This window comes from Heteronotia binoei, chromosome 1 (genome assembly GCF_032191835.1).
Source record: "Heteronotia binoei isolate CCM8104 ecotype False Entrance Well chromosome 1, APGP_CSIRO_Hbin_v1, whole genome shotgun sequence".
Lineage (NCBI taxonomy): Eukaryota > Metazoa > Chordata > Lepidosauria > Squamata > Gekkonidae > Heteronotia > Heteronotia binoei.
Window position 1 is genome coordinate 139,459,522 of NC_083223.1, and position 27,083 is coordinate 139,486,604.

The 27,083-nt window shown below is 44.4% G+C and overlaps 1 protein-coding gene across 1 annotated transcript in view; it reads left to right on the forward strand.

Moving 5' to 3' along the window:
* The window catches only part of TULP4 (TUB like protein 4), a 190,176-nt gene that overhangs the window by 48,186 nt on the left and 114,907 nt on the right, over positions 1-27,083 (forward strand). Inside the window, exon 2 of the mRNA XM_060241535.1 lies at positions 24,100-26,363. Within this exon, the coding sequence (XP_060097518.1) occupies positions 26,112-26,363 (252 nt within the window). The 5' untranslated portion in view covers positions 24,100-26,111. The remainder of the gene's footprint in view (positions 1-24,099; positions 26,364-27,083) is intronic.

A 27,083-nucleotide genomic window follows, 5' to 3' on the forward strand; every position in this document is an offset into this window, starting at 1 on the left:
GTGCAGAATGTCATACGGATCATCATCTTGTACGCTGCAATCTCCGTCTTCACTTTAAACCCACACCCAGGAGAGGAGGTATCCCTCGAAGGAAGCTTCAGGTTGGCAGCCTTCAGTCAGCCGAGGTTAAAGCTGCCTTCCAGGCAAAACTCCAGTCAAGAATTGAGGACCCCAGTTGCCCCACAGACCTTTCTCCAGAAGCACTCTGGGAACACCTAAAAACTACCATCCTGTTGATCTCTGAAGAAGTCCTCGGGTTCTCCACAAGGAAAAACAAGGACTGGTTTGACGAGAACAATCAAGAGATCCAAGAATTACTAGCGAAAAAGAGATCTGCCTACCAAGCACATCTTGCTCAGCCCTCCTGTCCCGGGAAAAAAGCAATCTTTCGCGCTGCATGTAGCATCCTCCAGCGCAAACTTCGAGACTTTCAGAACGAGTCGTGGACCAAGCTTGCTGAGAGAACCCAGCTGTGTGCAGACACTGGTGATTTAAGAGGGTTCTACGAAGCCCTGAAGGCAGTATATGGCCCATCATATCAGGCTCAGAGTCCCTTGCGTAGTGCAGACGGCCAAGTGCTCCTCACAGACAAGGCATCCATACTGAATCGGTGGTCGGAGTATTTTCAGGCTCTCTTCAGTGCCAACCACGTAGTTCAAGATTCAGCAATCCACCTCACCCCACTTCAACCAGTGAAAACAGAGTTGGATGAGATCCCCACCCTAGAAGAGACTATTAAAGCCATCAAGCAACTGAAAAGTGGCAAGGCAGCAGGAGTTGATGGAATCCCACCAGAGATCTGGAAGCATGGGGGCACAGTACTACATAGCACACTTCACAAAGTACTTGTCACCTGCTGGGAAGAAGGCAAACTACCACAGGACTTTCGCGATGCAATCATCATCACTCTACACAAGAACAAAGGGGAAAAGTCAGACTGCTCCAACTACCGGGGGATAACCCTGCTCTCCATCGCAGACAAAATCCTTGCCAGAATACTCCTGAACAGACTGGTGCCCACCATTGCAGAAGAACTCCTCCCAGAGAGCCAGTGCGGCTTCAGAGCTAACAGGAGCACCACCGACATGGTATTTGTTCTCAGGCAGCTCCAAGAGAAATGCAGGGAACAGAACAAGGGTCTGTATGTGACTTTTGTCGACCTTACCAAAGCTTTCGATACCGTTAGCAGGAAAGGCCTGTGGCAAATCTTGGAACGTTTAGGATGTCCCCCAAGGTTCCTCAGCATGATCATCCAGCTACATGAAGACCAGCGAGGCCAAGTCAGACACTGCAACGACCTCTCAGAGCCCTTCCCAATAGGCACAGGTGTAAAGCAAGGCTGTGTTCTCGCGCCAACTCTCTTTACGATCTTCTTTAGCATGATGCTTCAAAGAGCCGCAGTAGATCTAGATGATGACGATGGTGTCTACATCAGCTATCGCCCCGATGGCAGCCTGTTCAACCTGAGGCGACTGAAGGCTCACTCCAAGACAATGGAAAAACTCATCCGAGAGCTACTATTTGCTGATGATGCTGCACTCGTCTCCCACTCGGTATCAGCTCTGCAGCATATGACATCCTGCTTTGCAGAGGCTGCCAAGCTATTCGGCCTAGAAGTTAGTCTGAAGAAGACAGAAGTTCTCCACCAGCCTGCACCCCAGGAAGATTATCACCCTCCCTGCATCACTGTGGGTGAATCAGTTCTGAAGACAGTCCAGCAGTTCAGCTACCTGGGGTGCATCATCTCCTCAAATGCCAAGATCGACAAGGAGATTGACAACAGGCTGGCAAAGGCAAATCATGCATTTGGCCGACTGCACAAAAGAGTGTGGAGCAACAAGCATCTGAAAAAAGGTACAAAGATCAATGTTTATAAAGCGGTTGTGATGACAACCCTCATCTATGGCTCCGAATCGTGGGTTTTATACCGTCATCACCTGCGACTCCTTGAGCGCTTTCATCAGCGCTGCCTTCACACCATCCTCAACATCCACTGGAGTGACTTTGTGACCAACACTGAAGTCCTCAAGAGGGCGGAGGTTACAAGCATCGAAGCACTGCTGTTGAAGACGCAGCTGCGCTGGGCAGGGCATATTTCTAGGATGGAAAACCACCGCCTTCCCAAGATTGCTCTGTATGGCGAACTTTCCACCGGCCATCGAAATAGAGGGGCACCAAAGAAGAGGTACAAGGACTCCTTGAAGAAATCCCTTGGCACCTGTCGCATCAACCATCACCAGTGGTCTGACCTAGCCTCAGATCGCAAAGCATGGAGGCACACCATCCACCAGGCTGTCTCTTCCTTTGAGAACGCACGCATAGCTGGTCTTGAGGACAAAAGGAGATTGAGGAAGAATCGCACTGCTACAGCACCAACCCCAAATCAGACTTTTCCCTGCAGCCACTGTGGCCGGATCTGCCTGTCCCGCATTGGTCTTGTCAGCCACCAGCGAGCCTGCAGCAGACGTGGACTACTGCACCCTTCTTAAATCTTCGTTCGCGAAGTCAAGCCGAGAGAGAGAGAGAGAGACGCCAATATTATAGAATTCCCCTACTCTGGAGGTTAATATAAACTGTATGTTTATTTGTAATTCTAGTTTCTAATATGTTAGGTTTCTCTGATGATGCTTAATTTATTGGTTTTATAAGATAGTTTTATTGTTTGAGGTTTTGTTATGTTGCTGTTAAGAATTATTTTCTTCTCTTCTTATTCTCTTCTCCTCCATTAGGATGATTTGTTATTGAAATTCTTAATTTTTTTGTTTTTAGTTTTTTGAGATGGAATTTGTCTGTCATCAAACCAATTAGCTGAGTAGATTGTTGCCAACAGCATAGCATTCTGTGAGATTGGGAGTTAAACAGGGTGTCTTATGAAAGGGGAAAATATATCTGGGAAGAACTACATTTTTTTACATTGCTGCATATAATAGCTCGTTTGGACAGAACCTAATGTATCAACCCTAAATATGCACATTTGTTAATTTCAAGTAACAATCCTGATACATGACAAATATGAGGTTTGCTAATGATTTTCAGTGGCAGGTGGATTGTCCCCTATCTCAAAAGTAAATGTATGATTTTCTAGACTTCCAGGAAATGGAATACAAGCATTCTGTACTTCCTTTTTACCTACCAGAGTGGTTGCTTTTGGCTGACAAGAGAAATAAAGGAGTAATTACTGAATAAACTATAAAAAAATAGGTATAGAATATATGTCTACTTTTTTTTCTGTCCTGGAGACAAGCCCAAAGCCAGGAGTCTTTAGTGGAGATCAGTCATGAGATTGATAGCTGATGTCAAAAAATGACTGTGTGAGATTTCTCTGAACAGTGCCAACAAGCTGTTGATAATTTGTAAGCGCCTGGGTTCTTGTATCTACCAAAAACAAGGTCTGTAACTTTCTGACAGCTTTTCACTTGGCAGGAGGATTGTAGAGGCAAGAAACCTATATGAGAGGCACTTTGCTTAAATGAACCTGTGTTCGTTTATGGGTATTCAGTTTGGATTGTGAGGGGAAGAGGATAAGGAAAGACAGTTATATAACAGAGAGGTATAGTTCTGAAGTTATCTGTTGTAAGCCACCCTGAGCCTGCTAACTCTGGCCACGCCCCCAACACTGCCTCCACCTATGCTAACATGGGGGCCTACACCTTTGTCATGCTGACATCTATCTGCACCACCCTTCTGCTGGCTTCCACAAGTGATGGGCTGTTGCAGTGCCCTGTGCTGTTGTAGTTGCCATTTACGCTCACATAACTGGACCAGCATGGGGGTAAGTTGGTTCCCAAAGCACCCCCCCCCCTTAGAATTGAACTGTTAGTCTTCCTTACCCTTTTTCCTTTTAGATGTAGTTAACCAACAGCCTTTCAATGAATTTCAAAAAGAAGTAATTTTGCTGTTAAAAAGGTAAAAGTGTGCAAGCACCAGTCGTTTTTGACTCTGGGGTGATGTTGCTTTCACAATGTTTTCACGGCAGACTTTTTATGGGGTGGTTTGCCATTGTCTTCCCCAGTCATCTACACTCCCCCCCCCCCCCCCCGCAAGCTGGGTACTCATTTTACCAACCTCGGAAGGATGGAAGGCTGAGTCAACCTGGAGCTGGCTACCTGAACCAGCTTCTGCTGGGATCGAACTCAGGTCATGAGGAGAGGGCTCCAACTGCAGTACTACAGCTTTACCAATCTTGCTGTTAACCCAGTTTAAATCAGTTGTATTTTGTTTTAAATGATCTTTAAAGCTTCCCTTTTCTTGGTTTCCATATAGTGACTCATCTAAATAACTAAAATAGGTATATTTCATCAATATTAATCTAATTATTTGTATACCAAAGTACTAATCAATATAAGTAACTAAGAGAGCTTTACATAACCAGAGATATACCATATTATATACTCTTTACCCTTTCTAATAATTAGTAGTTTAGTTGTAGTCCAAGATTATTTTATACTGGGGTGGCCAAACTGTGGCTCAGGAGCCACATGTCGCTCTTTCACACATATCGTGTGGCTCTCAAAGCCCCCACCACCTGTCAGCCAGCTTGGAGTAGGCATTTCACTCTTTAAATCACTTCTCCAAGCCAAGCCAGCCAGAGGCTTGGATAATGCATTTAAAATTAAAGTTGCTTTCTTTCCATCCCTTCTTTGTCTTGTGGCTCTTAAACATCTAATGTTTAAGAGTTAAGACTCAAACATCACAGTTATTCTATGTGGCTCTTATGTTAAGCAAGTTTGGCTCCTCGTTACATACTATTCCAGAGTAACTCTTTGGTTCATAGATGGGTCTGTTACTTCTGTAGATATTAAAAGTAGGTTATCTTCACCAATAATTAACTATTTTAATTTTTATACATAACTAATGATCAACTGGATTATTAATTTAGATAGGTTGATAGCGCCAGAAAATATAACAGTTTTTCTTTTTTTTTTTACCCTATAGGTTTTAAATAATGAAATAAAGTTTTGCACTTCTATAAACAGTTAATCTTTAATGAGTCACTTTACTTAACATTGTCCATCCTAATTCTGAAGGAATAGTGTTAACCAACAAATCTTAATAGTACCAAATACTAAGTAATATAATTAAATGATATAACCATCAAGGATTGGCTCAGCTGCAGTAGAGAAAGGTGCTTGGAGCTAGAACAGAGCTGCTGGTAAGGTGAGTGAGAGCTGATTTGCTTTTCTAAAACTGCTGGGGAGCACTACCTAGGGTTGCTGTGGGAGGTGCTGGTAAGGTGAGTGAGAGCTGATTTGCTTTTCTAAAACTGCTGGGGAGCACTGCCTAGGGTTGCTGTGGGAGGGAACTGTGAGTACTTGCTGCCTGCTGGAGAGGGGTTTCTGATTGCTTTTGTGTGTCTTTTGTATAGCTGTTGCTGAGTGAGGAGAGCTTGTTTGCCAGGGGTAGTTGCTGGTCCCACCCTCTGCTGTTGCTCTGGCTGTTGAGTCAGAGCTGGATGGGGGCTTTAATTTACAAGGCTCATCCTTGCCAGAGGCGCGAGCCTATGGTCTGTGGCTCTTAGCCTGGGGCTCTTCGCCTGGGGGCCTAGCCTGGGGGTTCTGTAGAAAGATGGGTGGTTACAAGTAGTTTCAAGTGGCAGTTGGTAGTGGGATTTAAAGGGAAGTGAAGATAAAGAAAATTTTGAAATGAATTGCAGCAGTATGGCTGGTGAGGGAGCAGAGGCAGTGACGTGTAAAGACTGTGGGATGTTTGTATTTCTACCTGAGAGTAGCACGAATTACACTTGCAGCAAGTGTAAGTTAGTGGCCCTGCTGGAGAAGAAGATACAGGGACTGGAGGCACGATTGTCCACACTTCAGTGTATAAAGAAAGGTGAGGATTTTTTTGACAAAACGCATAAGGTGCCCTTGAAAGGACAAGAGGAGGAAGAGGATATCTCAGCAATTAGAAGAAAACCCAACACAGGAGGAGGGTTCTTGGAAAAATGTAACCCGAAGGAGAAAGAAAATCAGGAGATGTTCTGAGCCTCTGCTGCTCAGCAATAGGTTCCAGGATCTCCCCACAGTAACTGATTTTGAACCACTGGAACAAGGGCTATTTCCCCAGCCTCCATGAAGCTTGAAGAAAGTTTCCCAGGATCCTGTGGATAAGAAGCCTTGAGCTTCTGCTCCCCAATATAGGAAGAGGAAAGTAGTGGTGATTGGAGACTCCTTGCTCAGAGGGATGGAGCCCAAAGTGTGTCGATCAGACTTGTCATCCCAAGAGGTCTTCTGTCTGTCAGGTGCACACATCCAGTACGTGACAGAAAGGATTGGAAGACTTATCAAGCCCACAGATTACTATCTTTTCTTGCTGATCCACGTGGGAACGAACGATACTGCCTGTCATAACCCTGAACGTATTAGAAAAGACTATGAGGCTCTGGGTTAGAAGGTGAAGGAGCTGGGCGCATAGGATGTGTTCTAGTCAGTGCTTCCTGTTGAAGGCCATGGCTTAGGACAAGAAAGAAGAATACTTCAAATAAATGACTGGCTACATCGATGGTGTCATCAGGAAAGATTTGGATTTCTGGACCATGCCTTACGCTTTCGAGATGGTGGTCTTCTATCAGGAGATGGTTTGCACCTTACAGCGATAGGAAAAAGGGTGTTTGGTAAGAGCCTTACTAACCTAATAAGGAGGGCTTTAAACTAAATTGTATGGGGCAGCAAAACAATAATTCAAAACTTTGTATGATGCCAGAACCTGGGGTTAAGAACATTAAAGATTTGCAGAGAGTGGCGCATATGCTAGGTAATGTTAACTTGCAGGTTTGTACGGAAACTAAACCTTCAGAATGCATAAAACGTGGATTCTGATGTTTCTACACTAGTGCAGAGAGTATAGGAAACAGGAGAAACTGGAAGTCCTAATACAGGAAGGAGACTATGACATAATAGGCCTTACTGAAACTTGGTAGGATGACACAACTGGAATATTAGGATTCAGGGGTACAACTTATTTAAAAGGGAAAGGCAAATAAGAAAGGGTGGAGGCGTAGCAGTATATGTGAAGGAGGTATATACTTGAAAGGAAATATGTGAATCTGAGCATGGCAGCTCAGTTGAGAGTCTCTGGGTAAAAATAAAAGGAGTAAGAAACAGCAGTGATATTATTGTGGGGGTCTGCTATAGACCACGAAGCCAGACAGAGGACTTGGATGAGATACTCCTACAACAGATTGCAAAGTACTCAAGAGAAGAGATACAGTGATCATGGGATATTTCAGTTACCTTGACATCTGTTAGAAGTCCAACTCTGCTAAAAATGAAAAGTCAAATAGATTCCTGACTTGTCTTGCTGACAACTTCCTTTTCCAGAAAGGGAAGAAGGAAACGAGGATCTGCTATCTTGGATTTGATTCTCACCAACAAGGAAGAATTGATTGAAGAAGTGGAAATAGTGGGCACCCTGGGCAGTAGTGACCATGTAATTTTGGAATTTACAGTCTTAGGGAAGGGAAAAGCTATACGTAGTCAGACTTATAGGTTGGACTTCAGAAAGGCAAACTTCGATCAACTTAGAACTATGCTGGGTAAAATCTCATGGTCAGAAATACTTAGGAAGGAGGGTTGGGAGTTTCTTAAAAGCAAAATACTGAAAGCGCAATCACAGACGATTCCTATGTGAAGAAAAATTGGAAAAAAACCTAAAGAAGCCAAGTTGGCTCCATAAACAGCTCTCTAAAGACTTGAGAAATAAAAAAACTCCTTTAGGAATTGGAAGGAGAGCCTTATAACCAAGGATGAATATAAACAAATCACCAGTGCTTGTAGAGAAAAAGTTAGGAAAGCTAAAGCTCAGTATGAGCTTAGGCTGGCCAAAGATGTTAAAAACAACAAAAAAGGGGTTCTTTTCTTATGTTCAAAGTAAGAAAAAGAGCAAGGACATGGTAGACCCATTGCGAGGACAAGAAAGTGAAATTGTAACAGGTAATGAAGAGAGGATGGAACGGCTCAATTCCTACTTCTCCCTCAGAGGTTGTCGGACATCTCTGTGGGTTATTCCTACTGTTCCTTCAGGGAGGCAGGAAACACTTTTTTCACCTTCCTGTTGGCGCCTTCGGAGTAACCCCGCCCTCAGTTTTGTTCCTGCCTCTACAGGGAGCAGCAGCACAAGGCTAGGCTAAGCCTTTTTCTCTTTTATCTTTCTCAATTATCTACTTTCCCTTCCATATCTATTTCTCTCCCTCCCCTTTCTCCTTCCCTTCGCTGGGCAAAGGCAGCAGAGGAGACCAGTTTGGGCCGTTTTAGAATGGCCTGTAGCAAGGATGGTTTCCTTTTGGATGAGGAGGGAGAGTCGCGTGCCGCGCCTCTCGCAGCGCCGACTTTCGTCGAAGGTGCCGACCTGCCTTCGCGGCTTGCTCGCGCCCTTCCCAACGCGGCCGCAGACGATTCGGCTGCCAGCGCCAAGAAACAGCACGTAATGGATGTCCCGGCTATGTACCTCGGGGCGGCAGCAAACAGCGGCGGCCATTTTGGAAGTGCGGAGTGTAGCTCTCAGACCTTCCAACCCCTAAGAGCAGGCACTCCGGAGGCTTGGAACTACCTGCAGCCACAATTGGAAGGCTTCCAGGACGGGGGTAATGTATTAATGAGCAACCCTCTGAACCCAGAGGCTATGCTCTTTATTAGGCGAGCTATGCAGGAGGAAATGGGATTCTTTTCGCCCGAATGGGGCTTCTCCCTCAAGGACCAACTTTTCCTTTAGATCCTCCCCGCTCCTTCTCCTGGCCCACCAAGGCAGTACGAAAGGCCCCATTTCAGTCTTCCCAGTCCTTACCTGTTGAGCTTGAATCTATAGCGTCTGGCTCTGATCAGGAGGATAGGGAAGAGGGGGAATGTTTCTCAGAGGAGGAACAGGAGGAGGTTAAAATACCTGAGCAGGCTAGTCGTTTCTTCCGTCAGGAAGATTACCAGTTTCTGCTAGCTAAAACTCTTTCAGCTTTAGAAATTGAGGAGGGGCCCATTGATGAGGAAGCTAAGGTAGCTAAATCAAAGAAGTTTAAGTCAAGAACCAGCGGAAATTCTGAGTTCTTGCCCAGGGGGGAAACTTCTGAACAAGTCTTCCCTTTTGCAGAATACTTTGAAAAGCAAGTTAGAGCAGAATGGGAAAAGCCAGCTTCCCTTAAGCAGTTTCCTCACTTAGTAAAAAAGTTGTACACTCTGCCTGCTTACACCAACGAGTTGTTACAAGCCCCAACTGTGGACGGTCCAGTAGCAGCTCTACAGTCCTCGGGCCTGGTATCAGAGGATGGCCAGGGCTCTCTTAGAGATCCCCTGGACAAAAAAGCTGAGGCGACCTTGAAAAGATTGTACGAATCTGTGGCCGTGATCATGAAGGCATCCTCTGCAGCCTCCCTGGTCTCCAGGGCGTCCATTGTTTGGGTACGTAAGTTACTTCAGATGTTACCAGAGGACAACAGACGTATGTTAGAGGGTGCCTCACGCATTCTTAAGGCAGCGTCATTCATGGCTGACGCAACCTTAGACATCCTGACATTTGCCTCTAAGACAATGGCGTCCACTACGGTGGCTAGACGCCTTCTTTGGCTTCGGGCCTGGCAGGCTGATTTTCTTTCTAAGTCTACAGTGGCAGCATACCCCTTTCAGGGGGATCGTCTCTTCGGGGATGCTTTGGATAAGATCCTAGTAGAGACTAGGGATAAAAAGAAGGCCATGCCCAAATCCATTCGGAGAAATGAAAAAAGGGGTCCTCAGTCCTTTCGGACTCAGCATTCCTTGGCCAGATATCGCACTGATTCAAAAAAGTTTAATTGGGAAACGCCAAAGAGCTCCTTTAAAAGGGGTTCATTCGGCTCCAAATTCAATCGTAATAACTTCTCCAAGATGGACAAGCCTGACAAGAGAGGCCAAGTCCAAGCAGGCATGACTACAATCACTTACCGGTGGGAGCTCGACTACTCCATTTTGCAGAAGCTTGGGAGGCCTCTCAGACAGACCAATGGTCTTTAGAAATAGTACAATAGAGTTCCACCGCATTCCACCAGACAGATTTGTCAGATCACCTACCCCCAAGCAGGAGCACAAGCTTCTCATTACTACCAAAGCAATCCAGCATCTTCTCGACATTCGAGCAGTCGAACCGGTCCCAGTGTCGGAGAGGGGGAAAGGTGTGTACTCCATTCTTTTCACCATACCCAAGAAGAATGGCGACTGGAGGGCCATCTTGGATCTCAAGTTTCTGAATCGCTACGTCAAGGTACGTCACTTCAGAATGGAAACTTTGCGATTCATTATGGACTCACTCTTGACAGGGGAGTACCTCACCTCCATAGACCTGACCGAAGCTTATCTTCATATACCTATCCATTCTTCTCATCGTCGCTTCCTAAGGTTTGTGTTACTGAATCAACATTACCAGTACTGGGCCTTACTCTTTGGCCTGTCAACAGCGCCCAGAGTTTTCTCCAAGATTTTAATACATCCAATAGCCCAGCTGAGAAAGCAGGGGATCCACATTCACCCCTATCTGGACGACCTCTTAGTCAGATCCAACAACAAAGAGAAATCTCTTTGGGGCACAACTCTGGCCATTCAGTGTCTTCAGTCACACGGGTTCATGGTGAACATAGCAAAGAGTTCGCTTCAGCCGAGCCAGAGGTTGGAACATCTAGGGGCAATGATCGATTCCACGTGCAACTCGCTATTTCTGCCTCTGTCCAAGGCCAGGACCATCAGGGATTTGGCTATCAGGGTCATCCAGAGCCAATCATCACGACTGATGTTGCTTGGCAAACTAATGGGACTTTTGATTTCGACCATAGATATGATACAATGGGCCAGATTCCATTCCAGACCTCTTCAAATGTTCCTACGGCCATTTCAACTTCAGATCATGGAGAGAAAGGACATAAATCTGATAATTCCGTTAACAGTCAAGAGGAGCTTGCAATGGTGGACGGACTTGTGTCATCTTCGCCAGGGCAAATTGTTCCATCCTCCCTCATCCCTAGAGCTGTTCACAGATGCCAGCCTGGGGGGGTGGGGGGCCACTCTTCAGGACAAACCAGTCCAAGGCAGGTGGTCCCAACCCGAGGGTCTGCTTCCCATCAATCTCCTGGAAATCAGAGCCATTCGTCTAGCTCTGGTTGCCTTCAGGACACAATTGTATCAGCAACACGTTCTTGTCAGAACGGACAACATAACAGCCAAGGCATATCTGAACAACCAAGGGGGCTCCAGATCCTCGCAGTTGCACAGGGAAGCATCAAAGATTCTGACATGGGCAGAAAAGAATCTGGCCTCCCTAAGGGCAGAACACATCAGAGGCCAGGACAATATACAGGCAGACTGGTTAAGCAGACAAACAATTTGCGAAGGCGAGTGGGCCCTCAGCACAGGCATATTCAATCTCATTTGCCAACGTTGGGGTCAACCAGAGGTGGATCTTTTCGCTTCAGACACAAACGCAAAGCTACCAAGGTATTTCACGAGGTTCTTCCATCCAGAAGCCGAACAGACAGACGCCTTGACAGCCATATGGCCTCCAGGTCTCTTGTATGCGTTTCCTCCGGTCCCTCTGGTTTCTCGGGTTCTGCGGAGGGTGAGAGTTCTATAGGCGGAAATCATCATGGTAGCTCCCTATTGGCCACGGCGTCCGTGGTTCTCAATGTTGACAGAGCTATCAATAGACCTTCCGCTGTCGCTGCCAGTATCTCCCGACATGCTCCATCAGGGTCCGGTGTGGCACCCCGACCCGGAGTGGTTTCACTTGACTGCGTGGAGATTGAGCGGGAAGCATTCAGAAGTCTAGGCTACTCACCTGAGGTGACGGACACTATGCTAGCATCAAGAAGGCCTTCCACTGTTCATATATACAACACAACTTGGAAGGCTTTTGTCCGATGGTGTCGTAGGAAAAAGGTTTCTTCGCTTACCCCTTCCATTGCGGAGATACTAGCATTCTTACAGGAGGGCCTAGAGTCTAGGTTAAAACCAGCTACGCTAAGAAGGCAGATAGCTGCCCTGTCCACCGTCTTACCGGTCGTTGGAGGGTATAGGCTATCTCAACATCCTCACATCCAGTTATTTTTGCAGGGGGCGAATTTGAAGTCACCTCCGACAGTCCATCATTTTCCATCTTGGCGGCTCCATACCGTTTTATCAGTGCTTACAAAGAAGCCATTTGAGCCTCTTCGAGAGGTGGACTTAAAATGGGTGCAAATGAAAACTCTCTTCTTGGTAGCCATAACGTCTGCATGTCGAGTTTCGGAACTGGGGGCCTTATCAGTGACGGCAGGTCTTTGCGTGTTCCACAAAGAAAAGGTGGTTCTGTGCACGGATCCTTCCTTCCTTCGTAAGGCTGCTTCCAGGTTCCATCGCACACAAGAAATTTACCTACCCACTTTATGTCCACAACCCAAACACCCAAAGGAGATAGTTTGGCATACCTTAGATGTGCGCAGAGCCTTAAAGATTTTCATTCTAAGATCTGAGTCGATTAGGAAAACTGACTACATGTTTATCAACATCTCGCCTCCAAGAGCTGGGGATAAGATGTCTACTTCGTCAATTAGTGCAGTTCTAAAGGCCTGTATCAGTGAAGCATATAGGGCATCAGGGTTGCAGGTTCCTAGAGGAATTACTGCCCATTCGCTTAGGAGTGCCTCCACAAACGCGGCACTGCTGAATCGGGCTTCAGTCGAGGAGGTGTGTAGAGCTGCTACTTGGTCCTCTCCGTCTACATTCATAAGGCACTATAAGATCCATTCCATGGCATCAGCAGATGCAGCATTTGGGAGAAAGGTATTACAGCATGTTTTGGGGGAGGTCAGCGATGAAGACCCACCCGATTAAAGGGGACTGCTCTGGTAGGTCCCACAGAGATGTCCGACAACCTCTGAGGGAGAACGGCCCATTGGACTTACAGTGAGGGGTCCTTCTCCTCAGAGGTTCGGAGGACATCTCGCCACTCCCAAATTTATCTTCATCGCTTATATCTCATTAGGTTCTACTTACTTCAGCTTTTCTCCCTTGTACTGCGTTACTTTCAGTACTATCGGAGTTCAAGGTTACAGTTTATATTGTAGTATAAGTTGTTAGTTGTGTTTATAGTCCTTCTAGTTAGAGGGAAGACGATACTGCTTTCAGAGTCCCACAACTGAGGGCGGGGTTATTCCGAAGGCGCCAACAGGAAGGTGAAAAAAGTGTTTCCTGCCTCCCTGAAGGAACAGTAGGAATAACCCACAGAGATGTCCTCCGAACCTCTGAGGAGAAGGACCCCTCACGGTAAGTCCAATGGGCCGTTTTCCTCAGTCTTCTCTTCTGATAGGTGCTCAACGTGACAAAAACAGAACATATAAGGAGGGTATGAAGTTCCAACCTAGGATCAGCATAGGAGTAGTACATAAACACCTAGTTTCTTTAAATGAAACTAAGTCCTCAGGGCCAGATGAATTGCATTCAAGAGCTTGCGGATGTAATTTCTGAGCCTCTGGCTATTATTTTTGAGAATTCTTAGAGAACAGGAGAGGTGCTGAAAGATTGGAGGCGGGCTAATGTTGTCCCCGTCTTCAAGAAGGGGAAAAAAGATGATCTGGGTAACTATCGACCCATAAGCTTGACGTCTATACCTAGAAAAGTTTTAGAACAAATCATCAAACAGTCGGTCCTGGAACATTTAGAAAGAATGGATGTGATTACTAAGAGCCAGCATGGTTTTCTCAAGAACAAGTCATGTCAGACTAACCTGATCTCTTTTTTTGAGAAAGTGACTACCTTGCTGGATCAGGGGAATGCTGTAGACATCGTTTATCTTGATTTCAGTAAGGCTTTTGATAAGGTTCCACATACTATCCTTGTTGACAAGTTGGTAAAATGTGGTTTGAATCCTGTTACCATTAGGTGGATCTATAACTGGTTGAAAGATTGCACCCAAAGAGTGCTTGTGAATGGTTCCTCATCCTCTTGGAGAGGTGTGACAAATGGAGTGCCTCAAGGATCTGTCCTGGGATCTGTTTTGTTCAACATCTTTATCAGTGATTTGGATGAAGGAATAGAGGGAATGCTTATTAAATTTGCTGATGATACTAAATCGGGAGGGGTTGCAAATACAGTAGAAGGCAGAAACAGGATACAGAATGACCTTGACAGGCTGGAAAACTGGGCTAAAACCAATAAAATTAATTTTAACAGGGATACATGTAAAAGTTCTCCATTTAGGTAGGAAAAATCCAATGCATGGTTATAGGATGGGGGAGACTTGTCTTAGCAGCAGTATGTGTGAAAAGGATCTAGGGGTCTTAGTGGATCATACGTTGAACATGAGTCAACAGTGTGATGCAGTGGCTAAAAAGGCAAATGTAATTTTGGGCTGTATCAACAGAAGTATAGTGTCCAGATCATGTGATGTGATGGTATCGCTTTACTCTGCTCTGGTAAGACCTCACCTGGAGTATTATGTTCAGTTTTGGGCACCACATTTTAAGAAGGATATAGACAAGCTGGAATGGGTCCAGAGGAGGGTGACAAAGATGGTGAGGGGTCTGGAGACCAAGTCCTATGAGGAAAGGTTGAAGGAGCTGGGGATGTTTAGTCTGGAGAGGAGGCGGCTGAGAGGTGATATGATTACCATCTTCAAGTACTTGAAGCATTGTCATATAGAGGATGGTGTGGAATTGTTTTCTGTGGCCCCAGCAGGTAGGACCAGAACCAATGGGTTGCAATTAAATCAAAAGAGTTTCCGGCTCAACATTAGGAAGAACTTCCTGACCATTAGAGCAATTCCTCAGTGGAACAGGCTTCCTTGGGAGGTGGTGGGTTCTCCTTCCTGGATGTTTTTAAACAGAGTTTAGATGGCCATCTGACAGCAATGAAGATCCTGTGAATTTAGGGAGAGGTGTTTGTGAGTTTCCCGCATTGTGCAGGAGGTTGGACTAGATGACCCTGGATGTCCCTTCCAATTCTATGATTAATAAGCTCTAATTGGGTAGATTAGTGTCAGTATTAAAACAAGGTAGTATGTCACTCTTCCTTTTGCTGTAGAGAGAAAGTGATTCAACATTTTCTATCTATCAAAATTTAATTGTCCTTAAGTCTCCATCATCATCCCGTCTCAGATCTATGGTTATAACTCCTCAGCCTACATCATAACTTGGGTCAAAGTAGTGTTTTTTAACATCTGTTCTTCTTGGTGTTCTCCTTTCAAGAACTTCTCCTCTTCTGCCATTCATTTAATATCCAGTTCAGCAAGTAAAGGATGCCTGATGTTATATCCGTTACTTCAAGTAGTAATCCGTTGTGATACATGTGGAGATCAGATGCTGCACTCCGGTGGAACTGCATGTTGGCTTTAAAGAGTTTGGAAGCCACAAAGCTTAATTTTTTGCAAGGCTTCTAATAAAAGTTGGATCTTCTTAGCATTATGCATTAAAGATCCTCTCCTGTGGGCTTCTTGGAGAACGTCATCAGTCGCATGCTGTTTACCACCTATGTCTGTAAGATTGTTTACTGTGCTGCTCCTGTTTTGTTATGCCTGTTTTTATATTATTTTAACTCCGTTGTTTTATTGTTGTAAGCCGCCCTGAGTCCTCTTGCGGGATAGGGCGGGATATAAATCTAAAAATTAAATTAATAATTAAATTAAACTTGGTCTCTCGATCTAGGGTATAAGAATTGTGTCAACGTCCCTTGGGTGGTTTCTATAGAATCGTGCCAGGGGACCCAGTTTGAAGGCTTTAACTGTGGCAGAGGCCACTCCATCTTCCAATTTCATAGCCTTCCCTAGCCATGATGATATGTAAGATGCTAGGTCCCTTGCAGAGTCAATTTCTTCATCTAGCCCCGTAAGTTTTAAATTATATGTCCTCCATCTATTTTCTAATATTAAAAGTCTGTCCATTAAGTTTTATTTTGACGTTTGTAGTTGTTGAATTTGTCCTGTAATTGTAGCTCTGATTTCTGTAGTGTGGTCTACTATCTTAGAGAGCCAGTTTGGTGTAGTTGTTAAGTGTGTGGAATTATCTGAGAGAACTGAGCTTGATTTCCCACTCCTCCACTTGCACCTGCTGGAATGGACTTGGGTCAGCGATAGCTTTGGGTGAGATTGTCCCTGAAAGGGCAACTGCTGTGAGAGTCCTCTCAGGGTGTCTTTGTGAGGGAGGAAGATAAAGGAGATTGTGAGCTGCTCTGAGACTCTGAGATTTGGAGTGGTGGGCAGGATATAAATCCAATATCGCCACCACCTTCACCTTCACCTATTTTGTTTCTGCCAGGCTGGACACCATTCTACTTAACTCTGATTTTACTGGCTGGAGAGCTTCTTTGACAGATTCTTTTATGGACCCCTTAATATATGAGCAGAGGTCTTGTTTCAAATCCAGAAGCTCTTGTTGGCACAGTTGAGCTGTGTTCCCTGGTTTTTCTCTCTGTGAGTCATTAAGAAGGATCACTGCTGGAGAGCCCTGGGCTGGGCTCACCACTTCTCCCTGTGTAAAAAATGCTTTCACTGTGGCTGGTTCTTTCAGGATTGGTTTGTACATGTTTCTTCCCGTTGCTGGAGGTGAGTTTCTCTGGCTGTTGTGAGTTTAGAAAGCTTTATAGAGGGGGAAATTGGAGAGCTCAATTATTTTGCATCCGCCATGGACTTGCGATGCTTCGCCCTTCCGGTAGTGGCATTCTCATATGGTCTCATAAGAATTGTACACTGAGGTACCTGAATGCACAGATCTCAAAGAAACGACAGTGTTCACATTATGGAAATTTAGCCTTACAAAATACCTCATGAAGTTATGAAAACCATAATTCCAATTAAAAACTTACTGATAACCATTGATCATTATGCTTGGGTCCTATAGACCAGGGGTGTCAAACATGCAGTCTGGGGGCCAAATTAGGCCCCCAGAGGGATCCTATCAGGCCCCCAAGCAACTGACTGTCATCTGCTTCCTCCTCCCTGTCTCCTGCTTCCTTCTGCATAAGAGCTTGCTTTGCATGGCTTGCTTAATCACACAGGAGCTACAGAGCAAAACCTCTGTTTTCTCCATTGGCTAAGTGTTCTTCCTTGGGGAGGAAGGGGGGGAAAGCAGAGCTTGCTTTGCCAGGCTCTCCCAATCACACAGAACAGCTACTGAGCAAAGGCTCTCTTCCTTCTATTGGTTGAGGCTCCTCCCCCATCTCCTTTGCCCAGTTCCCTGGATCCCATGGGAGAGATAAAAAGAAAGCACCTTTAAGACCAATGAGTGCTAACATTTTAAGCATGTTTTAAGTTTATATATATTTATATATATATAAATAGGTACACACATGGCCTGGCCTGACATGGCCCAGCCCAACCCGACATGGCCTGGCCCAACAATAGGCTTCCCAATCCCCAGGTCCCAGTGGGGGATCCCCTGGTTTTACAGGTTTCCCCCCTCCCCCAGCCAGCTGGCCGGTGGGGGAAGCCCCTCCCCCACAGCCATTATGCACCTCCATGAACAATTCCCATAGGGAATGATGGGAAATTGATCTGTGGAGATCCGGGGCTCGGGGGGGGGGCTGTTTTTTGAGGTAGAGGTGCCAAATTTTCAGTATAGCATCTAGTGCCTCTCCCCAAAATACCCCCCAAGTTTCAAAAGGATTGGACCAGGGGGTCCAATTCTACGAGCCCCAAAATAAGGTGTCCCTATCTTTCATTATTTTCTATGGAAGGAAGGCATTTTAAAAGGTGTGCTGTCCCTTTAAATGTGATGGTCAGAACTCCCTTGGAGTTCAATTCTGCTTATCACACCCTTGCTCCTGGCTCTGCCCCCAATGTCTCCTGGCTCCACCCCCAAAGTCCCCAGATATTTCTTGAATTGGACTTGGCAACCCTACCCAACAAGGTCTCATTTATGTCAGATCTGGCCCTCTTCACAAACGAGTTTGACACGCCTGAGTGAATGTATGAGAACTGAACAAAAAGTTTTGCCATTGAAGAGAAAAGATTAATACTCTCTCATCCTTCCTTTTGAATGCAGGCTTTGTGACTGTTACAAAGCATTGTATTTCCAGTTCCACTCCCATGTATCCATTTATCTGCCTTTTTATATTCTTCATTTTTATCCCACTTTTCCTCCAAGGAGCTCAGGATGGCATACATATGGCTCTTGTAACTACGTGTGGCAACTGTTCAAACACAGCCAAATTTTCTAATTTGAATCACAATCCCCTTATTATCCTAAATCCCCAATCCTCTCTAAGCCTGTTCCTTGCTGAAAATTTGATATATAAATTCTCTCCCTAGCTAAGGATGTTCATTCCCTGTGACATGTTGAAGGGCATAAGTTGAGAATAGGAGAATCTTAAAAAATTGTTTGCAATTTTGTCTTATTTGCCACAGTAGCCTTTGATGATAGGCTGTTATTCCTTTCAAAAAATAAATGAGGGTATGCTGACAGGTGGTGACCTGTCTTAGCCTATTTATAGACGTTCCAACTCAGCAGGTACTTGAAACTTCATCTCTGCTCCAAAATTCCATACTCTGGAGCACATTGCCTCTTGGTGCTTGAGCAGCTTTATATCAGAATTATTTTATAGAATCAGTGTTGGGAAGGACTTCCAGGATCATCTGTTCAGCCCCCTGAACAATATAAGAAATACCTCCCCCCTACACCCCCAGTGATACCTGCTCCACACCCAGAAGATGGGAGGGGGGATCCCCCAACCCTCTAGGATCCCTGGCAAAACTGGTCTGGAGAAAAACTGCTGCCTGACCCCAAGATGGCGAACAGCATTTCCCTAGGCGTGAAAGAAAAGACCAAGAGAACTAAGCACTGATGCAGTCCTTCCTTCCCACCTCCTCATGATCTGCCTAAGTTCACTGAATAAACATTGAAATAAGATGGCCATCTGGTCTTTGTTTAAAAACCTCCAAAGGAGAGCCCTCTACCTCCTGAGGAAGCCTGTTCCACTGAGGAGCTGCTCTGTCAGGAAGTTCTTCGTAATGTTTAGTTGAAAATACTTTTGAATTAATTTCAATCCACTGGTTCTGGTCCAGCCTTCTGGGGCAACAGAAAACAACTCCACACCATTCTGTATATGACAGTCTTTCAAGTACTTGAAGATGGTGATCATGTCGCCTTTCAATTGTCTCCTCTCCAGGCTAAACTTAGCTCTTCAGCCTTTCCTCATAGGACTTGGTTGAGTTCCTCCTATGCATTGATCTGCCTCCTTTTGTTTCAAGAACATGTCTTTGTTGCAGTTGTAACGGTGTCTTCACAAAAATGAAACAGGAGGCTGCCATGGAAAAAGACATTCCTCTGTCAGGTTTTCATTCTCCAAGATTGGGTATACTGAGTATACTGATATGGTGATCAAAATCTGGCAGCATCTCCATATTTCTCTATGCATGTTGTTTAAGTCCTGGCTTTCTGAGATGAAGAAATTAGTCTCCAAGCCTCATTCTCTTGAAAAGGAAAAATAAAAAGAGAAAAGTGGATGGTAGTTGATATTATATCTCAGAATTGGAGATAGTCTGTAATGCTAGACTGCCACTGCAGAAGATCTCTGTATTGTAGAGGAAAGGAAAACAAAGAAGTAAAAACTTGCCCTGAATGTGTGAGTGTGATCATTTATACTCATAGCATTCTTAAGAGGAATGCAGAAGATGGCTGGTACTGTGCTTTTTCTTCTAAAGAAAATGGTGCAGACTTCCTAGGCAAGAGGTCACAGAAGATCTTGCATGGTACCTTTCAAGTGATGTGATGGGCATACCTTCCTGTTTTGATCTGTCTCCGTTTTATTTCATTGTGTTAAATGAAGATGCTCAGGGATTATTTTTTCAGTTTCAAGTAGAAAATTACTCCTGTCATTTTGCTGTTCTCCCCCTGTTCATATTAGACTCCTGTCAGTAGAATTGCCAATCACCAGCTGGGGGCAGGGGACCCTTGTTTTGGAGGTCCTCTTCCCACTCCAGGATTGTATCAGAAAGCCTATGGAGACTGGTTCCCATTGGATATAATTGTTAAGCATGTGGTTTCAATGACGAGTCGAAGTTGATACAAAACTACGTTTATTGATAAACCGATACTTTCAGTGTAACAGATTCTTGAGAGTGATGCTTCAAATACATTGATACAATACTTTTAAGGCTTACTTCAAAAGGATTCCAAAAGGTGGGGGCGAGGGATAGCTCTTGCACATAAACTATCATAAATGTCTACATTCTCATAGCGTTATCAGGACTCTGTCCTTGCTTTCCCCAGATGTGTCGCACTCCTTACCAGGAATGTATGGGAAGGTGCTGATTACTTCTTCTCGAGTTAGTTTCGTTTCTCTCTACTTCTACTTTGCAAGCAATAAAGCAAGAAGGGGGAGGGGAAAGAATAACAGAGCTAACAGACCTTGGTCCTCCAAGATACTTCACAGACCAGTGTTATGGAGGACCCTAAAACAATTATCAATGGAATTTTACCATGCTTGACAATAATAGAGAATCAATCTGTGGGTATCTAGGGCTGGGGGAGGCTGTTTTTTTTTAAGGTAGAGGCACCAAATTTTCAGCATAGCATCTGGTGCTTCTCTTTTAAAAAAACCAAACAAACCCAAGTTTCAAAAAGATTAGACCAGTGGTCCAATTGTATGAGCCCCAAAAGAAGGTGCCCCCATCCTCCATTATTTCCCTTTAAATGTGATGGCCAGAACTGCCTTCAGAGATCAAGTATGCTTGTCATAACTTTGCTCCTGGCTTGCCCCCAAAGTCCCCGGATATTCCCTGAGTTGGACCTGGTAACCCTACGCCTGTGAATGTATTGAGTATTAGAGATGGAAATACTGTGCCCTTTTCTAATTCTAGTAAGCAGAAAGGACATCTCACTGGGAACAAAATAGGTACTGACATCTAGTATACTTAAAGGTGCATGAAAATCAGTCACAAAACTATTGAAATCCATCTATCCATCCATCCAGAGGTAAGTTCGTAGAAAAAGCTTTCCGGGAACTCGTTAGCACAACATATTTGCATAAGTTATTTGCATATGCCACACCCCCTGACATCACTGGAAGAGTGTAAGAAGGCAACACCCACTGCTCTGGCTCCATCCCAAAATCTCCAACTTGGCAACTTGGAGAAAAATTACTTCAGAAGCACAAGGAAAACAGTCAAGATGTTAAGTGATTTCAGTATCACAAACATTTATCAGAGGGCATGCATGGCCTGTCAAGTTACTTTTGGGGGAAAGAAGGATGGGGGATAGATGACAGGGAGAGACAGAGAAAGGAAGGAGAGGGTGAGAGAGGTGAGAGAGAGAAAGGAGGGGAGAGAGGCTTCTCAGTCTGCTCTCCGCACACAAATTATCTGGCTGCTAAGTTTGCAACAGCGCTTGAAACCAACCCTTTTCTGGACAGTTCTTTTTAATAGTGACTGGGACTTGCCACTTTTTCTTTCATGGTTAATTTTATTTTGCACTAATTTGATTGTCCAGTAAAAGGCCATACATTGATTTTATTCTTGTTTCTGTAATTTTATTTTTCCAGTAACAAGACTGGGTTTTTTTAGTCTTCCTTTTTCTGATACTGATCATCATAGTGTTTTTTTCCTGCTCCTTTTATTGTTTCTGCTTTACCATTCACATTGCTTCAGTAACTGTCTTGTAAGCTCTGGGTACCCTATGCTGAAGGCCACTATATGCCCTTTCCATCCTATCTCTTGGCGAGACAGGGCAACCCACTTCCTCCATAAAGGGGGGAAAAGCCCTCAATCCTCTCTCCTGGGGAACTGAATCTGATTTGTGAGAAAAAGTTCTAGGAAAGTTCTGGAGACTGCTTCCTAGGGTGCGGGGGAAATAGACCTATCTCTTGGAGAGAAAGGGCAGTCCACTTCCTCCAAAAAGTGTGTGAGGGGAAAGCCCTCAGTCCTCTCCCCTGGGGAAGTGACCTGATTTATGGGGAAATCTCCAGGAAAGACCCAGAGTCTGGTTCCTTTGTTGAGAGAGAGGGGTGGGTGGGAAGATATAGAACCCCCCGCCCTCCCAACAGAAGACTCCCACTCACCCAGCAGCACAGGATGGCTGGCCAGGCCTTGCATGGCCGAGGAACTCTCCTGCGCCCCCTACCTGAAAGGTGAAAGACCCCTCCCCTGAGGTGTCTGCTCACTTGGCAAAGTGTAGGCTGAAGGCGCCCATCCAATGCTGTTTCTGCTAATGCTCATTTGACAAGGCAGAGGAGCGCTCCTCCCCCGAAGGCAAGCGCAAACAGCTGAGCAAGGCAAGCCAGGCCGAGTCTGCAATGAAGGCCAGAGATCGCCCTTCCCTCGAGGGTAAGTGCGCCGAGCCGAGCAAGGCAGGCCAGGCCTGCAATGGAGGCCAGAGATCACCTCCATCCCTCCCCCAAGGGCAAGTGCACCCAGTTGAGCAAAGCAAGTGCACCAAGGTAGAGCAGACCAAGCAACCTGGGGCTTGTCTTGCAATGTCAGCAGAAGGCACCTACTCCCCTCCCCCTCCTCCACACTGCCCCCGCCGATACCTGCTCTTTGCAAGGCAAGGCCCGGGCTCACTTGCTCTGCTCTGCCTTGGTGCACTTGCTTCTTATGGAGCCATCCACTTCTCCTCCCAAGACGAGTGCACCAAGGTAGAGTAGACCAAGCAGCCTGGGACTTGCCTTGCAATGTCAGCAGAAGGCACCCACCCCTCTCCCTCTCCTCCACACCAGCCTACTCTTTCCATGGAGGAGCCCTTCTCCTCCCAAGGCCAGTGTACCGAAGCATAGCAGAGGAAGTGAGCCTGGGCCTTGCCTTGCAATGCAGAAGGAGTCCCCTCTCCTCCATCTAAAGATGTCCAGGACCACCTCCCACACACACAACTTACCAATCAGTAGCCAGTCCAGCCAGATCACCAGGCAGGCAGAAACTCAAGCATGGACTCAATCTTCCCTTATAGGGCTGAGGGGTTGGGGCCAGATTTCAAATGAGCTAGCTGATACTGTAGCCTGTGAAGCTCCAGCAGTCTGCAACAGCAGAGCTGGAGAGACAGACTCAGAGAACTTCACCATGTGCATGACCTTATAAGGTAAAAATAAATAAATAATACACCCAAGAACCTATACATAGAGGCAGTAGAGTCTTTCAAAAGGGGTTCTTGGGTGTACAAAAATATATAAAAGTCCATCAATTTCACCAGCCCCCAGCAGACTAAAAGGTACTTGTATAATATTCTCCAAGGTCTCTGCGGCCCAACAGCTGTTTTGACAAATGAAATGGAGTCTTTATCAAGGGCTGGGAGTCTATATAAAAGACAAAACAAGCATCATGCACCTTTAAATATACTACATGTAATAACCTATTTTGTTCCCTTTCTGCTTACTGTACCTTCGTGACTCATGGGGCCCTTTTTGATTTTTTTTTCTTTTCTAATTATGGGCATATTTGAGCGAATTTATTTACTGTTATGAAAAAATGGATGGTGTAAGCAAATAATGGTTTAAGTGGAGAGTACTGTATTAAGAGTTTATGGGATTCAGTGCTTACACTTGAATGATGTGGAAAATATCTTTAATTCTTTTGCAGCCATTAAGCTGGATCTTCAGAAAGGTAGAAAATGCTTAGAAACATTTTGCCATGGGGATGTGAACAGCTGAATTTTGTCTTCTGTATACTGCTGTCTGAAGTAATTATCTCTGATCCTCTCCTTTCCTTTTATGTTGTATTGATCTCAAGATTCACTGCTGGAAGGCTGATAGCCCATTTACACATTTCTGGAGACTCCTGGTCAAATCTCATGCATTATTTAGAACCTATGCTCACTGCACTTGCGTGTTTGTCTTTTCACTGATACAATTCTGCCTCATCCTTTCCAATTTTTCCCATAGTTACAAGAGAGATCTGTATCATTTTGTTTATGTGAATGTTAATCCCAGCATCTAGGCTGAAATAAAGCTATTTCTGCTGGTGTTACCTCTACCGTACTCAATCTGACTTCATCGCATAAGTTTTGAATGTATATGGAACATTTGAAAAGTCTCTTGAAATAATTTGGATTAACTGGAGCAATAGAATTAGAATTTACCATCTGTACCGAGTACTGACAATTGCTGCCCTACTTACACTTCCATTATTCTCCAAATGAAAGTTATATAGTCTCACCTATCCACTATGTATAAATATAACTTTTTAATTTTTGTTTTACAGAATTGGGAGCATCCAGGGAGTCCCAACTTTGAGAGACAGATGGCTTTCTAGACTTCCATAGCTAAAACTGAGCAGGCAGATGCAGCCTGATTGCCAAGCTGAGAGAGAGCCTGTGCATACCGTATGTATGTGAATATACACAAACACAGTTCTGCAACCACACAGACTGACAGTTACATACTTTAGAAATTCTGTTTTTTTGGGTTTTTTTTAATTGATGGAAATATAATTCATGCATCAGATGGAGCATCCTGACAGCACAAGGACCAAAAGCCCATGGAATACCATTTGTTACTAGTGGTCAGCTTTCCATTCAGTCTGAGGCAGGTGAATAAGCTCTGCAAGACATGTAAGAAGAAAGACTACTTTGACACAGAATAAACTACACAAATACCTCTATGAAATTATAGCTGGAAAAAAAAACCCAGTCTGAGTGAAGAGGAGATTGATATTGTTATCTTCAAAGAGGAATAATGCACAAGTCTTGGTGCTTCTCTGCATTAAACTCTGAAAAATTCTGTTAAATTGAATAAACTTGCCTATTAAATAGTGACAAACTAATTGTGTGGTAATGACTGGAAGAAAGTGAATTCAGCTGCAATGGAACAGTTTTGACAGCTGAACTTTTACAAATATTGTCCTGTGTTGAGTTCTTCAACTGAATTTGCTAATTTTCATTATTCTTGGTTGTTCCTTGTAACATGGTACAAATACTAATCATTTGACGTAATAAATATTACTCAAAGCATTTGAAACACTTAAAAGGAGACATATTCTAGAGCTGCCAATGTGGTGGTTTGAATTATGAGTCTGTGCTCTAAAGAAGCACCAGTAAGGAAGGAGCTTACAAAACAAGCAAGAGAGACATCAAAGGAAATAGTAGAAGGATGGAGAAATTGGATTTTCTGTGCAGCTCCCCTGTCAATTTTTAATTGGCTATTTTCCATTCTTTCTTGAATCCTACAAGATCTGCAAATAATTGCTTACTTGATGTGTGTTTAGGTCTGGCATTTGTTTTTACAAGAGGATGAAAAGGGAGTTTCAGTGGAATAAAGGGAGAAGTCAAAGGTGTGAAACAGGCCAATGTTTTGGAGGAGACTTCATTGTTCACCTCAGGTGAACATACCTGCTTTAAAGGCTTAAAAGCTTTTGAACAATTTTTTAAAATACTATTAAATGAAAAGGGGCTTTTGTGTTCATGAGCAGCAACAAACGATAAGAAAGCAGCCAGGTGATAAACTGAACCTCCAATGGAAATGATGGGGAAGCCACCAGCTGCAAATGAACTGGGATTACCTTTGGATTGCAAAAACCTTGGGGTTGAACAGTAAGCTGTGGAGTTTGGAGAAGGTTTTCCCATCTGTTCTGGCACGTTGTTAACTGCACAAAGCTCTGGTCTGTGGTCTCACACAGTCTGTGTGCCTTTTTCCCTTTATGCAATCTATTTCAGCTTTAGCAGCAGAAATTCGTCTGGTGGGGAAGATATGCCAGAGGGCAGCTTTGGGGAAAGATGCATGAATGTCCTATATGTGTATGTGTGAAAATCCAACTGGAGGAAATCTTTTTAAAGCCTTAAGTTACTTGAAACCTACACATCTGCAAACTTTTGTCTCTGGAATTGCATAATGCTATACTGGAAATCTCAGGCTGTACGACGACTATATCAAATTGAGCAAAAAGTCAGCTCACCATTTATTTGAACGCCTCTTCTGAAGTAGCGATTTCTCCAAAGGATAAATGTACCCTCACTCTACTGACACTCAGTCAAAATGAACCTGATTTGTTTTGGTTTTTTTTAATTATTACATTTTCTTAGCCAACTGTCATCATCTTTTATAGAGAAATTTTTCACTATGCATTTGGTGGATATTTATAAAAGCTGACCTTCTCTCCCCTTCCTCATATTCTGATCTGTCTAAACGTTTGGTCTTATCAATAAAACAAAACACTGATTTACATTTTCTGCACTAGACAGTACTTTCTTATGTCAAAAGGGAAAAATACAGCAAAGCATGTATGCAGCAGTGGAGCATGGGCCTGTTCTCTGCAGCGATTCCAACATCCTCTGCCTCTCTTGGAAAGGCAGGGTTCCTAAAAGTGAAAAGGAGAAACCTGTGTGCCGGAGGCGATATTATGAGGAAGGCTGGCTGGCAACAGGCAATGGCAGGGGAGTTGTAGGGGTTACCTTCACCTCCAGCCACTGTAGAAGAGACAGGAACACCCCCCAGAGAATCAACTTTAATTTAAGGGGCCACAACAGTGAGGTGAGTAATCTGCATGTACTGAGTTGAGCATTTTTAAAATTAGCTCTCATGTCAGTAAGAATATTAAAATGATCTTTTTCTTTTAAAAAATAAATCAAACTGTGCATGCCATATAACTTGATAAGGGGAAAGGCTTGGAACAATAAGTGGACTTTCCTTTGTTTCTTGCCATCCCTCATCTGGTTTGGTAAATGCCAGTAGTAGACAGAAATTTTATGTCTAGTAACCACTTGCTTGGTAGCCACAAATTGAAACATAAAGCTTGTTAAAGATAAAATAATGCAGGGTGGGGATTGGGGCTGCCTTGGCCCACCCAGAGTCCTCTTGACATCTGGCATCGTGCTTGCATAGATAGGGGCCTGTGTGTGCAGAATCCAGTGAATACAGGCCTGAACTGCATATTTTTTATATAGTGTTCAGGCTGTCATGTTTTTGGCCGCATTAAGGGAAGAGCCATTTGTGTGCTAGAGCAGAGCCACTGGATCCAACCATATGTGCACAGGCCCTATGCAGATATGGAGAGATCCTGGAAATTGGGGGGGGGGGATATGTTGAAAGAAGGAGTGGTTTTGATCATTTGTCATGTGTTTGAATGTGCTGAGTGAGATACACCGGTTTGAGTGAGAGGTGATGTGGGAAGATAGTGTTATACTAGGACAATGCTAGAAAAAAATGCCCCTTTTGATCTTAAACAAGTTTTAAGATACATCTTTGTAAAGA